General features: G+C 40.6%; 1 protein-coding gene across 2 annotated transcripts; it reads left to right on the top strand.

The window, feature by feature from the left end:
* The first annotated feature begins 31 nt into the window (after positions 1-31).
* Positions 32-14,800, top strand: SEC13 (SEC13 homolog, nuclear pore and COPII component). Of its 2 annotated transcripts, none has more exons than XM_089520565.1 (9): positions 32-131; positions 2,621-2,665; positions 3,858-3,973; positions 5,330-5,481; positions 8,941-9,074; positions 10,751-10,884; positions 11,634-11,754; positions 13,345-13,491; positions 14,406-14,800. In XM_089520565.1, the coding sequence occupies exons 1-9, from the start codon at positions 129-131 to the stop codon at positions 14,514-14,516; spliced, it is 963 nt and encodes a 320-aa protein (XP_089376691.1). In that variant the 5' UTR covers positions 32-128; the 3' UTR covers positions 14,517-14,800. The 2 variants fall into 2 exon arrangements, with proteins under 2 accessions (XP_089376691.1, XP_089376700.1); XM_089520574.1 differs by lacking the exon at positions 32-131 and adding an exon at positions 170-188.
* The last annotated feature ends 203 nt before the right edge of the window (positions 14,801-15,003 follow it).

Genomic DNA, 15,003 nt, shown 5'->3' with positions numbered 1-15,003 from the left:
CCCGGGGCGCTTTCTCCGACGTACCCGCAGCCGGCCAGCGCTTTGCCACGTCTGAGAGGGAAAGGAACAGCAGCAGCGGCGGCGGCGGCGGCGCGTGCAGCCGAACCGAACGTCCCTCCGGCGCCGCCATGGTGAGGGGGAAGGGGTCGCGCGCCCCGAGGCCTTGGTCGGAGGGCGGCAGGCCCTGGGTCCGTCCCTTTTGGGGTCCCCCGGAGGGGCCTCAGCCCCAGGGTCCCAATGGGCTCCCCGGGGAGGGAGGGAGGCTGCTGCGGGAATAGGAATTGGAATAGGAACAAGATTAGGATTAGGAATGAGAATTGGTTTTTGTGTGTTTTGGGGGCTATGTGGCCATGTTCTATAAGAGTTTATTCCTGACGTTTCTGCAGCATCTGTGGCTGGCATCTTCAGAGAATGCTGCCATGGAAGAGAGTGGGGTGTGTGTGTGTGTGTGTGTATATATATATATATATATATACATACACACACACACACACACACACACACACACACGTATACTGTGAGACCCTGGGTGAGGAGGGGTGACTTCCATGTTAATCTGTGTGTTGAATGGCAGGGACTCAGGGTGGGAGGACATGCAAGGAAGATGAGTGTCTGTTTAATTACAGACCCATTCTTTGCTGGGGAGACCCCTGACTCTGGGTGATTTCATTGGCATTTGCTGGGTCTTGATTTTGGTGTTTTTCAGGACTGGCAGCCAGACTTTGGGCCCAAACAGACAGGCCAAAATAAAGCTGCTTTGGGTCACTTTGGAGATATGCTGTTTAAGTGACACACGCATCTTAAGAGGTCCTTAGGACTGGAGCATGGCTTTGGGGCAGCTTACAGACTCTTAGGACGCATGCATCGTTTAAACAGCATACTTCCAAAGTGACCCGAAGCAGCTTTATTTTGGCCTGTCTGTTTGTTTACTTTAAGGGTTTCCTCTTTCCTGCTGAAGTTGTCCAGGTGTTTGTGGATTTCAATGGCTTCCCTGTCCATCCTGACATAGTAGTGGTTGGAATAGTCCAGAACTTCAGTGTTTTCAAACAGCATTTTATGTCCCGGATGGTTTATAACACATTCTGCTACTGCTAATTTTTCTGGCTGACCCAGTCTGCAGTGTCTCCCGTGTTCCTTGATCTGTGTTTAGACCCCACGTTTGGTGGTCCCTATGTAGACTTGTGTATTCCTATACACAGACTAGCATGGGAATCACTCCTCCTTACCCAGGGTCACACAGTGTGTGTGTATATATATATGTGTGTGTGTGTGTGTGTGTGTGTGTGTATACACACATACCCCACTCTCTTCCCTGCCAGTATTGCCTGAAGATGTCAGCCACAGATGCTGCAGAAATGTCCAGAATAAACTCTTCTAAAACATGGCCACAAACCTGAAAAACCTGCAAAAAACTGTGGATGTCGGCCATAAAAGCTTAGACATCACCAATAAGAATTGTGTTTCCTTCAGCATTATTATTATTGTTATTATTATTATTATTATTATTATTTATAGCATTGTGGGAACTTCGGTTGAGTGTTTTGAAAGGCACCCAAAGCAAAAGGGAGTAGAGGGAAGGGATGGGGTGAAATGTCAGAATAAAAGGCGTGGACCCCCCCCCCCCCCATTTCTGTAGGGTTGGGAATGTGTGTCCAAAACACACTGCAGAAATAGTGCAGTTTGAGAGTGCTTTAGCTGTCCTGGCTCAGTGTGAGGGAATTCTAGGAACTGGAGTTTTTGTGAGACATTTAGCCTTCTCTGTCAGAGAGAGCTCTGGGGCCTCCATAAACTACAGTCCCAAGATTTAACTGTCCTAGCATTGAGCTAGGACAGTTAAAGTCATCTCGAACTGGATTATTTCTGCAATGTGTTTTGGGCATTCTTTCCCATTCTAGATTCTTTTATGCCCATGTGAAACACAGTTGTACTTTTAAGCATTCCTTTATCATATTTGTGGAATAATATAAAGGATTTGGTTATACCTTTGGTTTTATCCATTAGCTTGTCTCCTGCGGTGTCTTCTGTCCTTTTTGCTCATACATTAAAGTTATTAGAAGCAAGTGATAACAGGAACATTCAGATCTAATCTAGTGCCCTATTGATACCTTGGGAGGACTGGCCAACAATCTAGGTATCATAGCCAAATGATAAGGGACTCTGGGAGCTGTAGTCCAAAAGCATCAGAAAGGCCATAGTTGTCCAACTCTGATTTAGATTGTTATTAGTTGGAAGTACTAAGCATCCCATAAAATTATTCAAATTAGAATCTGTTAGGTTGCAAATACTTTAAATTAGAGCCTTCTGGATATATTCATAGAACTGGATTGAGTGTTTGGCCTTCAGCCTGAGAGAGGACTGGCCTAAATACCCTAAAGGCACCAGTTACAGCATTATCTTAGTGGAGTTTCTCAGATTAACTGGGGACACAGGTTACAGTACAGATGGGGAGAAAGCCATCTGAGGGTTAAATCACCCTCGTCTGCACCCATTGATTAATACAATCAAATGCTATGTAAAAACTTGAAGCAAAAGCTTATATTTATTTTAATACTTGATTTAAAAATCTAGGATGAAAATTTGTTCATGGTCTTATCATCTCTAACTATGTATTTTTAATTAGGTGTCTGTAATTAATACAGTAGACACTTCCCATGAGGATATGATAGTAAGTATTTGCTGCTTTTGAAAGTATCTGCCCCCCTCCCCCAATACCTGTGTGGAATTTGATTTTAATATGATTGAAAAGGGAACTGCTTGTTGCTGGTAACGCCTTTCAACTCTTGAGGTGAAAGAGGGAGCAGCAATGAGTCTGGGGGTCGTTTTAAGGTTTCATGCAGATTCCCCATACACTCTAGTGCATTTATACTCTATATAATATACATGTTTTAGAAATGTCCTACTTGGTGATTTTTTTTTTCATTTAGTAAATCTGGGATATGTTTGTATATAGAGTATTAAGATCCTTGTTATGCATTAGGCCCCAGTCCAAATGCCAGTCCCAACTACAATAGACCCACAGAATCAATTTCTGCATGATAAGTCAGCACAAATGTAAAAAGTACTAATTCAGTGGTTCTGTTGTAATTGGGACTACCAATTAGATTTAGACTTATGTTTTCTGAAAGCTGCAGCAATAGTGTGTGTGTGTGTGTGTGTGTGTGTGTGTAGGAGGTGCAGGTGAATATAGTAATATCAGAAAAGATACAATTAAATGGCAGTAGGCACTGAAATAAATGAAATTGTGCAAAAACTGGACTCTGTTACAATTTTCATTTATCTCAGCATTTCTGGTCGGGGCATCTGGTGTGAAAAGCCTCCAAAGCCATTCTTGCTATTAGCCCACTGCCTAGTATGAATAACATATTTTCTGGATATCGTAGTGAGCACTTTGTCAATCTTACATCATCCCGTCCCTTGTTGACTGTTTAATCCAGGTTCTGTTACGGATTACTGCTACTTGGCCATGCTGCACCATAATGAATCCAAAATAGCATTTAATGGTATAGTGTGTGTGTGTATTTACTATTTCAAAAGAGAATTAATCTGACCTTCCAGATCATTCTAAAATACTTTATGTCAGTGCACAGGCAACTGGTAACTTTTTCCTGTTCACACTAGAAGATGGAGAAGTTTCTTCCTTTTTAAGTCCCTAGTGATGTTTTGTCTGTGTTTTTTGGGCAGTCTGGTACAATGATAGCTTCCTTCTCAGTAAAATGCTGCATGATCATATTTTCTCATCCTGTTGTCCTGTGGCATTTTACAGAGTAAGGTTTGGTTATTTAAGGTTTACAAAATCAATTGTATTGATGAAAGCAGAGTTGCTAGATGACCATGAAAGCTTTTTTATTACTTCCCAGCACGATGCTCAGATGGATTATTATGGCACGCGGTTGGCAACCTGCTCTTCAGACAGATCAGTTAAAATATTTGATGTACGGAATGGAGGACAAATTCTCATAGCTGACTTAAGAGGGTGAGTTAGTGTGCGACAAAACAACAACAACAACAACAGTAATAATAATAATGATAATAATAATGTATTCTTCATTTTTATCTCTTGGTTATATGTAGAATTCTAGCTTTTGAAGAGGATGGTAAAAATGTGCATGATGTTGTTTTTAAATGTGATCTTTAATTTACTTGACATTTTCTTCCTTTGAAGCTGTTTATGTAAGATACAAATTCTGAATCGTCTTGGAAGGCATATTAGCTTTTCCAGGGTCGGAAACACAATGCAGATATAATCTAGTTTGGGACCACTTTAACTACCTTGGTTTAGTGGCAGAGAATCCTTGGAATTGTAGTTTATTGTAGCACCAGAGCTCTCTGACTGTGAAGGCTAAATGTGTTGCAAAACTACAGTTCCCTGAATTCACTAGCACTGAGCCAAGGCAGTTAAAGCTGTCTCAAATTGGATTACTTCTGCAGTGTGTTTTGGATCTAGTTGGCAAAAATTGTTGTTATGTCTTAGTTTATAAATTTCCCACTCACAGAATAGGAGGGAACATTTTTTGAATACGGTCTTATTAAGATGGTGGTTGGGGCAGAGGGAAAAGTAAGAGGGAACAGCTTATGTGCAAAAGTAAAAGAGGTTGGACATAATGACTACCACCCTTAATTGAAAAACTAGGGAGCTGAAACGTATGGGAGGTGTTTTAAGAAAAAGGTTCTGTGATTGTTTCTTATAGTTGGTCTCTGTCACTACCACCAACCACCTTTCTTGCACATGTTTCTCTTTTTAAAACAATATTCTTCAAGTTGGTACATGCTTTGATCTCTTTCATCAGGTGAATGACAAATGAGAATAAGTGTCTTACCAGTCTGTTCAAAGAACTGGTATACACTTTACTCTGTCACACTGCTGCTTTCTACATTATCAGAGTAAAAAAAAAAAAGCAATGTGAAAATGTCATAGGATCAGTAGACTATATAAATAAGCCTACAGTTAACACTTCAATGCTGTGTATCAGTAGTGTGAAATATTTTCATGATACTAAGGCCTGTTACAGACTGCCAAAATAAAGCTGCTTCGGGTCTCTTTGGAGGTATGCTGTTTAAATGATGCATGCATTCTAAGAATCCGGAAGCTGCACCAAAGCTGCACTCCAGTACTTAGGAATGGAGTGTGGCTTTGGCGCGACCTCCGGACTCTTAGGACCCATGCATCATTTAAATAGCATACCTCCAAAGAGACCCAAAGCAGCTTGATTTTGGCGGTCTGTAACAGGCCTGAATTTTTCAAAATGCTCTCTATCTTTAATAACTAAAGAAGGAAAATCTTGGTACCTTTTAACATTTCTTTCTGCTCCTGCTACTATTTATTTTGTAGGCATGAAGGCCCTGTGTGGCAGGTTGCTTGGGCTCATCCCATGTATGGAAACATCCTGGCTTCCTGTTCCTATGACCGGAAAGTTATTATATGGAAGGAGGAGAATGGTACATGGGAAAAGGCCTATGAATACACAGGACACGATTCATCAGGTATGGATGTTCCAGTGCTAGCTGGTTGGACAGAGCAGTGTAATACCCTCTCTGTGGTTTAATTCTAATTTACACATACTGATGCAGTGTGCAACACCGAGTGCCCAAACTCAAAAGTGTTCCCTTAACGGGTGTCACCAGGTGCCAGGTGGTGGGATGTCCAGGGGTGGAACATTATGGGGGAGACTTCCACCTTTTGGGGCTGGGACTTCCCTGGAGACAGTTGAAGGCTGGGAAGGGCAGGGGGAAGAGGAGGAACAGATGAGCACCTGCTCCTCTTCCCCCCGCCCTCCTGGGCCTTCAGTTGCCTCTCTGGAGACAGCTGAAGGTCTGGGATGGCTGGGAAGATGAGGAACAGGTGGACACCTTTTCCTCCTCTTTTCCATCCTCCATATGCTCTCAAAAATGGCTTGGCATACCATCTCTGGCACACATGCCATAGGTTCGCCACCATGGGATTAAAGATCTTTGGTTGGTACTCCTTAATTGGTTTAGGCTGGGGTTCTGTTGCATAACTCAGTGCTCTTTTAAATGTAATACTGTGTTGAAACCTGACCTAACTGCATAAATGGTGTAGATATGAGAGTTCGTTTGTGAAGCAAAGAACCTCCTGCCTGTGCCTGAAGTGCATCTGTATGCATATATGGGTATGACTGGTTTTTGTTTCAAACTAGCTGCTCATTCTGCAACTAACATAGGTGTAGAGTAACTTGGGGTGGCAGATTCAACAGATCTGAGGTGCAGAAAAGAGCACAGTTAATGCAATAATTTTAATTGTGCAAATGCACTCCTGTTCACTACTGCGATCAGGGCCTCCACAGTCAGGACTGAATCTAGAAGTACCCTCAAACTGTGAACCTGCACTTTAGAAGCTGCCTTTCATGTCCTCGCCAAGGAAGCCTGTGATGATGGTAGGACTGAGAGAAAGCCTAAGGAGCTTAAAACTCTTGCTGGTTCTTACAAGGTGACATGGGATTTCAGATAGTCTGGAACTAAGCCATATAGGGCTTTATAGGTCATGACTAGCACATTAAATTGTGCTTGAAAACAAAATGGTAGCCAGTGAAGCTGTTTTAACAAGGGGGTTAGCTGCTTAAAACTTGCCGCTGTCAGTATTCTGCCTACAGCATTTTGGATCTGTTGAAGTTTCCAAACAGTTTCCAAAGGCAGCTGCAAATAGAGTATGTTACAGTTGTCTAAATCGAGTGCCTTGGAGAAGTTCAAATAGGAAGTAATCAAGGCATGTATTTTAGCCTGTTATCAAAGAACAGGTGCAGTTAGTGCATTAGCTTTAACTGTGCAAATGTTCTGGCTACTACTGAAACCTGGACATCCAGATTCACGGTTGAGTGCAGGAGTACACCCAAGCTCCAAGCCTGAGATTTCAGTGGAAATGTAACCTCATCCAGCACAGGCAGATTCCTTATTTCTTGATCTGCAGTTTGACTGACAAGGCACACTTTATTCTTGTTTGGATTAAGTTTCAGTTAGTGTGCACTCATCCAGTCTGTTACAGCTGCAAGGCACGTAGCACAAAAACAGTTTCCTTGAAATTAGGTGGAAAGGAGTAATAGAGTTGGGTATCATCAGCATACTGGTGACACCTAACCCAAAATTTCAGAGAAACCAGAGATATCATGTATATGTTAAATAGCATAGGAGTAAAGAGAGAACTATGAAGGATGCCACAGGCCATTGGGAAGGAGTTGAGTAGAAATCCCCCAGTGCCACCCTCTGAGAGTGCTCCTTCAGGAAAGAACAAAGCCATAGTAGAAAATACTTCCACGCCCCATTCCAGCAAGGTGACCCAGAAGTATTCCATGATTGATAGTATTGAAAGCCACTGAAAGGTCCAGCAGAACCAACAGGGACACACTCCTCCTGTCCATTTTCCCATATAGGTTGTTCACCAATGCAACCAAAGCTGTCTCCATTCTATAACGGGGTCTGAAACTAGACTGAAATGGACCTCATTCAGGATCCCCTGAAGTTGAGAAGCCTCAACATGCTCTAGTACCTTCCCTGCCCTGTTTCATAAGGGTCCAGTGTACATGTAGTGCCTCTTGCCTCTCCAGGGAACCTGTAGCACAAACTGAAAAGTATCCATCAACACTGGAAAAGCAGGAACCAAGGTTACATCCATCAGACCTGTACTTACTCTGGTGTCCAAGTCATAGTGAATCTGAGCTATTTTATTTGCAAAAGGTGGTTGCCAAATTGTTTGCAGTGGGCTATTAAATGACTTAAATTTTCCTTTGGGTCAGATTGAAACAGCTCTGCTGGACAGTTCTGTGAGGATGCAGTGGCATTAGCCAACAAAGTATTTTTTGTTACCTTTATTGCCCCACCATAGGCCTTCAGACAGATTTTAGCTTGTTTTCGATAAAATATAAGTCAGTAATCCTTGCTGCTAAGGGACGCAGTGGCTCAAGTAGTTAAGTTGCTGACTCTGTTGATTGCAACATCGGCAGGTTAGCAGTTTGGGGCCCAAGTGCCGTGTGATGGGTGAGCTCCTGTCACTAGTCCCAGCTTCTACCAACCTAGCAGTTCAAAAGCATGCAAATGCAAGTAGATAAATAGGTACCACTTCGGTGGGAAAGTAAACAGCGTTCTGTGCAATCATGCTGGGCACATGATCCCAGAGTAGTCTCTGACAACGCTGGCTCTTTGGCTTAGTAATGGAGATGAGTACCACCTCCTGTGGTCGGACACAACCTGACAACCTTGTTGATGGGGAATACCTTTACCTTTAATCCTTGCTGCTGCTTTTATTCATATCAAATAAAGTAAGTTCTGCCTTAGTATCATAGGACACATTCAGCATGCAGAATCCTGAATTCCTTTCAATTACTGGATTACATTTTCCAGAATTATTCTGATCCTTAGGAACATTGCCACAAAGTATTTCAGCTGAATTTTAGTAATTGAACGACATAACGAAGTTGGATGATGTCAGGGTTTTGTTTTGTTTTGTAAACAGTCAGTGAGTAAACAGAGCAATATGAAACAGAAGTGTGGCCTCAAACTGTTATTGCACATTATGATTCTTCTCCTCTGCCTTTTTTTTTTTACTAAAACTCTTCTTAACTTTGAGTTCATAACATATGGTGTTTCCTTAGTGTTGCATACTAACTATTCTGCCATCATCAGTATTTGCAGATGTGATACAATGCTATTGCATTAATTCACTGCTTATGTAAAAGCAACACTGCAGTCAACAGTCAGTTTACCATTTTAAACGCATGTGTGCTAAAGCAATCTATGCTGGTGCCATTTAAAATTCATAATGCCTAATAGTTGGCATAGTGTGAATGACTTCCCACTCAAAAAGATTTATCTGATGATGTAGCTACATCTGTTGTATTTCATACATCTCTAAGGACAAAGTGCAGATGTTTCCCCCCTTGATTTTTGCCTCATGTGTACAATAATCTAGCCATGTTCTCTGTATTTTGTCAGTGAATTCTGTGTGTTGGGCCCCACAAGACTATGGTCTTATCCTTGCTTGTGGCAGTTCTGATGGAGCCATCTCTCTGTTGAACTACACTGGTGATGGACAGTGGGAGGTGAAAAAAATCAGCAATGCACACACTGTGAGTATATTTTCATTTTGCAATACCAGTAACAATTGGGAATATCAGTTGCTGGGGAACATAGGTGAGAGAGCACTTTCCCACTCATATACTGCTTGTGAGCCTTGCATGGCTATTTGGTTGGGCATCGTGGAGACATGATGTTGGATTTGTTGTAGACAAAAAGGTTTGCTTTTGTAAAGCAAATATGGCATCTGTTTGCTGGATCTCCCCCCCCCCCCCAACTAGAACTCTAAGATCCATCAACTGGAGTCAGGTGCAGAATGTTTGAGAAAGAGAGTTAGCACACGCAACACTAAGGAATTAGAGGTCTCTTGTTCCAGGTCGTAGAACCTAATTCATACTTTCCTCCCACACAAATGTCCTTCTGGTTTTCTTTGTTTGTACAGCCTAATTGAGGGTAAGAGAAGAGCATTGTGTTTGAATTGTGAAATAGCTGAGAATTAGAAGCTGATCTTGGACAAATTAGATAAATATTAACAAGTAGAATACAGTTTTCCTTCTGCCCACGCATAAAATACTGAGTTGAAGTGATGATGAAAAACAACCTTGCTGTCATGTTGTAGTGACTGAATATCCAGTTTCCAAGGATGAATTAGTGGAAATAGTATATTTAAGGATTGGAGTAGTAGTCTGGAAGGGCTGACATTATACACCAGTTTCATACTTCAAACAAAATAACAGAGGAGTTTGAGTATTGATTTAGAATCATAATTTTTCTTAAAATTATTATTATTATTGCTCACAAAAGCTATCAGACATCAGTCCTTACGTTTTACAAAATACTCCTGTAAAGCATAAAACAGAGTACAGTGGTCCCTTCCCTTATGTGGAGGATCCATTCCGGATTCACCCAGCGTAAGGGGAATTCCGCATATGCTCGTGCCTCATTGAAAACAATGGGGCATGTGCTCGCAGTGTGCACACCACGTGTTTTATTGTCACACACTGTATTCATTTATCTTGGGCTAAGTAGCATAAGTCAGAGTTAACGTACATTATTCATATGGGTGGTGCCATGCTCAGTCCAGGGATTGTGGTTACAGCCAGAGAAACCGTACTCTTATTCTCTTCCCACTTTTAAAAACTAGTAGCTAACTGTGAGTGACACAGAATAATCCAAGTTGCCTCATACCTTTAAAGATCAGGAAAGATATCTGAGGGCTTAAAACTTCCTTCTCAACCTTGAGTAATAACAATCTGTGTTACACAAAATAAGTAGACCATGGTGATGTAATGCTTCTGTTCAGGATATTCCCTTCTATTCCCTTCATCCCCAGCAGTTCATTGCACTGCTTGAAGCATTTCCTCTTTTAGTGGGTTCCCCCATATAGATAGATAGATAGACAAATACATAGACAGACAGACAGACATAGCTAAACATATACAGACATATCTATACACAAATACACAGACACACACACTGTATGGATGGTTTTGGTTTTGATATAGAAGGCATGGTATTTGCCATTAAGCCATGAAAACAAAAGAAGTGATTCTCCTATTGTATTTGACATACGGTACTACCATTCAGAACATCATGTGAGAGGGACTGCTTAGTATGTTACCACTAAATGATTCACCATAACTGCCTAGTAGGTGTTCAGGGATGAAGTATGGGTATTTGTTGTGGCTGTAAATAAAAAGGAGCTGCATAAATTTTTCATTTTTCTTAGATTGGCTGCAATGCTGTTAGCTGGGCCCCTGCTGTTGTGCCAGGAAGCCTCATAGACCAGCCGTCAAGCCAAAAACCAAACTACATCAAGCGTTTTGCTTCAGGTGGCTGTGATAATCTTATCAAGATTTGGAAGTGAGTTGTTCATGTTTTCTTTGATAGTTACCTTTCTCTCCCATTTTTCCTTGAATGAGCTCAAGGGGGCATGTGTCCTCCCTCTTCCTGAAGCCACTCAGTGTGTTTTCTCACTCAATGTGGTCTTGAATGTGGATCTCCGAAGTTCCAGTGCTACATGCTAGCCAGTCACTGCCTCTTGTCCTGATAAATGTATCTCTTAGCTCCCTATAAAAGAAAATAAGGCTCCCCTTTGCTTAATCTCTTCTCAGCCTTGCCCTCAATCACTTGGAGGAATTCAGTCACTTAAAGGGTAGCGATTCTTACTCAAGCCCCCAGCAAGGAAGTTCTGCGTTTGCAGCAGGTTCTGCTTCCCACCCCATGAATTTCAAAGGATAGTTCTCTGGGTGTTTTCCAAAGATGGTATACAAAAACTACTATGATATCCCCAAGCAACTTTACACATAGCATGGGTAACTGCTGTTCAAAATGGAAATAAATTTAGTCCTGCTATAAAAGCAGATACTTTAACATGTAATTGTAAATAGGACTGCAAAACAGGCCTTTGGGAAACTCTACTCCTTTAAGTATCTTGGCCATATCTTGCCGTAAAATAGAGAAGCGCTTTTATGATTAATTGATTATAGTCCCAGTTCTACTACTTTTCTTGCTATGCTTCTCCTTTCTTAAATAACACAATTTCCTTTGTTGCAACACAGTAAATGTCAGTACCACTGTTTCAGTACCTCTCTTTTTCACAATCCTTTCAGGGAAGAAGATGGTCAGTGGAAAGAAGAACAGAAACTAGAAGCTCACAGTGATTGGGTCAGAGATGTGGCCTGGGCCCCCTCCATAGGTTTACCAACAAGTACTATTGCCAGCTGCTCACAGGTAAAAAATGGCTAAAGGGATGGGGAAGGAATGGAACCATTTTTGCAAAAATATTTCTGCTAGAATCTTATTGGCTACCCCCATCAGAATTATCCCACTGGCAGAGGCATAAGCAGTGGAAAGCTGACAGAACTACAGCAGAAGCAAGGAAAAGATAATAAAGTTGATGGCAGCAGTAATTGGGGGTGGCAGCTACTAACTCTGAGCTGCCTGTTTATAAATGACTGACTTCTGTAGGATAGGCTATCCTCTGAGTTGAGGCAGAGATGATTTAGTATCACCTGTACTATGGGCATGGGAAATATTCTATCACAATCTCCCTTTGACTCACAATATACAACTGGAAATTCTAACAAATCCAGAGGGGTTGCGATATTGTTTGATAAAGCATGTCCTTTTCAGGTTGACAAAGTAATCTGGGACCCTTCGGGTTGTTACTTAATATTGAAAGAGATCCTGACCAACGAAATCTTCATATTGGCCACATTTTGCTCTCCAAACAATGACCAACACACCTTTCTGGCTTCTTCCCTACAAACCTTAGGGGAGATTGCAGAAGACAATATTGTTATAGGAGGTGATGCAAATGCAGTCCTAGATTACACACTAGACAAATCACATGAAAGATGAAAAAGAAAACATCACCAGTATCTGATCTCTTAACTAGACATGGATTTATAGACCCCTGGAGAGTTCTACATCCATCCTGGACACTTTTTATTCAAACACACACCACACCTATTCTAGAATAGACTACTTCATCATTCTAACATTATCCCTACCTAACATTGCTGATGTACAGGTAGAGTCTATCATTTATTCAGAACATACTGCCACAACGTTGACGTGGCAGCTTCGACCTGATCTACCAAAAATGTGTATCTGGAGATTGAATCCATATCTCTTCATAAATGAATATTTTAAAAAACAGATTCAAGATGAACTTAAACAATTTTACCTTGAAAACAGATCATGTGAGACATCTGAGGTCTTGTTATGGGATACCCTGAAGGTGGTCCTCAGAGGCTTATTAATTAAGGAAGGGGCTACACAAAAGAGATTTAAGGGAGCGAAGATGGAAAGCCTCCTCCAAGAGATAGAAAAGCTATTATTAGCTCATAAAAAATTGCTCGATTCCCAGGTATTCAGAGGAAAAAAAGTGGAGCTGGCAGCTCTTGACAATAGAAAGATTCAAACTGCCTTACATTACACTAAATCTTACGGTTATGCATTTAACAACAAAAGCTCTCAGCTCCTCGCTAGAGCTGTCAAGCAAAAGGTAGGGAGGAAAACCATATCCACTCTCACTTGCCCTGAAGGGAATATAATGAAAGCTCCTGACAAAATTATAAAGAATTTCAAAACTTTTATTCTAAACTATATACCTCTGAACTGCCACAAAATTTGGACATGGACCAATTTATACAATGTCTAAATCTGAAGAAGCTCAAAGATTCTCATGCTGGTTTGCATCCACCCATCTTGGATATTGCATTAGTGGTAAAAATATGGTATCATTTTCTATTTACCACACATACTGAAAACAAGTTTGCCATTGTCCTTAATCTTCTGTTTGCTTTTTTTCCCTAGGATGGCAGAGTGTTTATCTGGATGTGTGATGATGCCTCAGGAAACTCATGGTCACCAAAATTGTTACACAAGTTCAATGATGTAGTCTGGCATGTTAGCTGGTCTATCACTGCTAATATTCTTGCAGTTTCTGGAGGAGACAACAAAGTGAGTGGTAAAGCGGTTTATACATTACCTTTATCTTCTGAAGTCAGGGAGCCATATACAAAATGCTTGTGACTTACGAGTTTCCAATTGAATCAAGTTGATTATTACCCAGAAACTAACCCAGTTTTCCAGAAGATGTAACAAGTGACTGGTTTAATAATCCATTAAATTATGGTGTCATAGCGGGAGGAGGAAAGAGAACTCAAACACAATATATTTTCCTGGTTTTAGTAAATTATGGTTTATTATGCTATATTTGTGTCTGAATAGGATCATTCTCTTCTTGAATTCTGATATGATAGGACAAAGAAATAAATCTTTACTCATCTCATACATTTCATAGGGGTGTGTGTGTGTGTGTGTGTATCTTAATATCAGTTAATCATCTTCTGTTTCCAAACTACAAGTTGACCCCAAATGTTACCTTGGTGTACCATTCACCATCATTTAGTACACTGCCTTTATTTTCTCTTCTTTCAAAAGGAATACCACTTTGCCAAGTTAATTGAGCTAGGATTGTATTGAAAATAAGAATTTGGTGTGGGTGTGTTTGCAACTTAAATGATTCCATACTATTGAGTCTACCAATTAATAGATTTGATTTTTAAACGCACCTTTTATTAAGCTTGTTAATTCTCTTTTTAAAATTAGAATTATGAAAATGTTATTTATCATCATTCTCTTTATCTAACCTGGGTGGGAGTTCTCTGTAAAATCTTTAAATCATAAATAGAAATATTTGTCTTGTTCAAGAACAGCCACTTCAGATATGGAATGACTGGTATTTGTAGTATTCAGAAATGTTGTGAAGAGAAAAAATGAGGGCAAAATTAATCTTGCTGGGTACAGCATCTTCTTTATTGAGATAATCCTTGTGGAACTAAAGATTCTAACTCTGATCCTTTTTGTTTAAGGTAACTTTATGGAAAGAATCGGTAGATGGACAGTGGGCATGTATCAGTGATGTTAATAAGGGCCAAGGAGCAGTATCTGCGATTACAGAAGGGCAGCAGAATGAACAGTGACAGATTGGGTGAACAGCAATCAAGAATTTTCAGTCCCAAGAAGTCAACATGATTTTTACTACCTTTCTAATTAAACCAGATTTTCTGAATCTGCACTTCACAAAAATAAACTCTGGAAGAACATTCTGTACCTGCTTTTGTTCCAGCTTTACACCTTATCATTTCCCCTGTAGTGACACTTCGTAAAATTCAAAGCAAACTATACATGATATTCAATATATTATACTTTGCTGTATAATTCTTCTTTTTGAATAAAGGTTCGTTTTCTTGATTATTTTACTGGAGAGCTTTGTTGACCCTTCAATTAATTCCTGTCTTCCATGGAAAGGGGGAAAGGTTAGGGTTTTGTGGCTCAATAGTCTCTTTCAAAATTATTTGTCTACTAATTACAGTGCTCTCATTTAGAAGCCTTTTTGTACATACTCTCTCTTAACAAGAGGGAAGAAGCTATACAAATATGTGGTAGAAAAACTGACCTTAAGAAGAG

The sequence above is a fragment of the Sceloporus occidentalis genome, unplaced genomic scaffold (genome assembly GCF_023333645.1).
Source record: "Sceloporus occidentalis isolate IW3139 unplaced genomic scaffold, rSceOcc1.0.p SCAF_1, whole genome shotgun sequence".
Taxonomy (NCBI): Eukaryota; Metazoa; Chordata; class Lepidosauria; order Squamata; family Phrynosomatidae; genus Sceloporus; species Sceloporus occidentalis.
The sequence above is the reverse complement of the archived record's forward strand: the minus strand, read 5'-3'. Positions and strand labels throughout refer to the sequence as shown.

Coding starts and splice junctions, on each gene's coding strand:
- SEC13 (XM_089520565.1), top strand. Junction 9,075..10,750: donor AAATCAGCAATGCACACACT/GTGAGTATATTT, acceptor CATTTTTCTTAG/ATTGGCTGCAATGCTGTTAG. Junction 13,492..14,405: donor TTTCTGGAGGAGACAACAAA/GTGAGTGGTAAA, acceptor TTTTTGTTTAAG/GTAACTTTATGGAAAGAATC.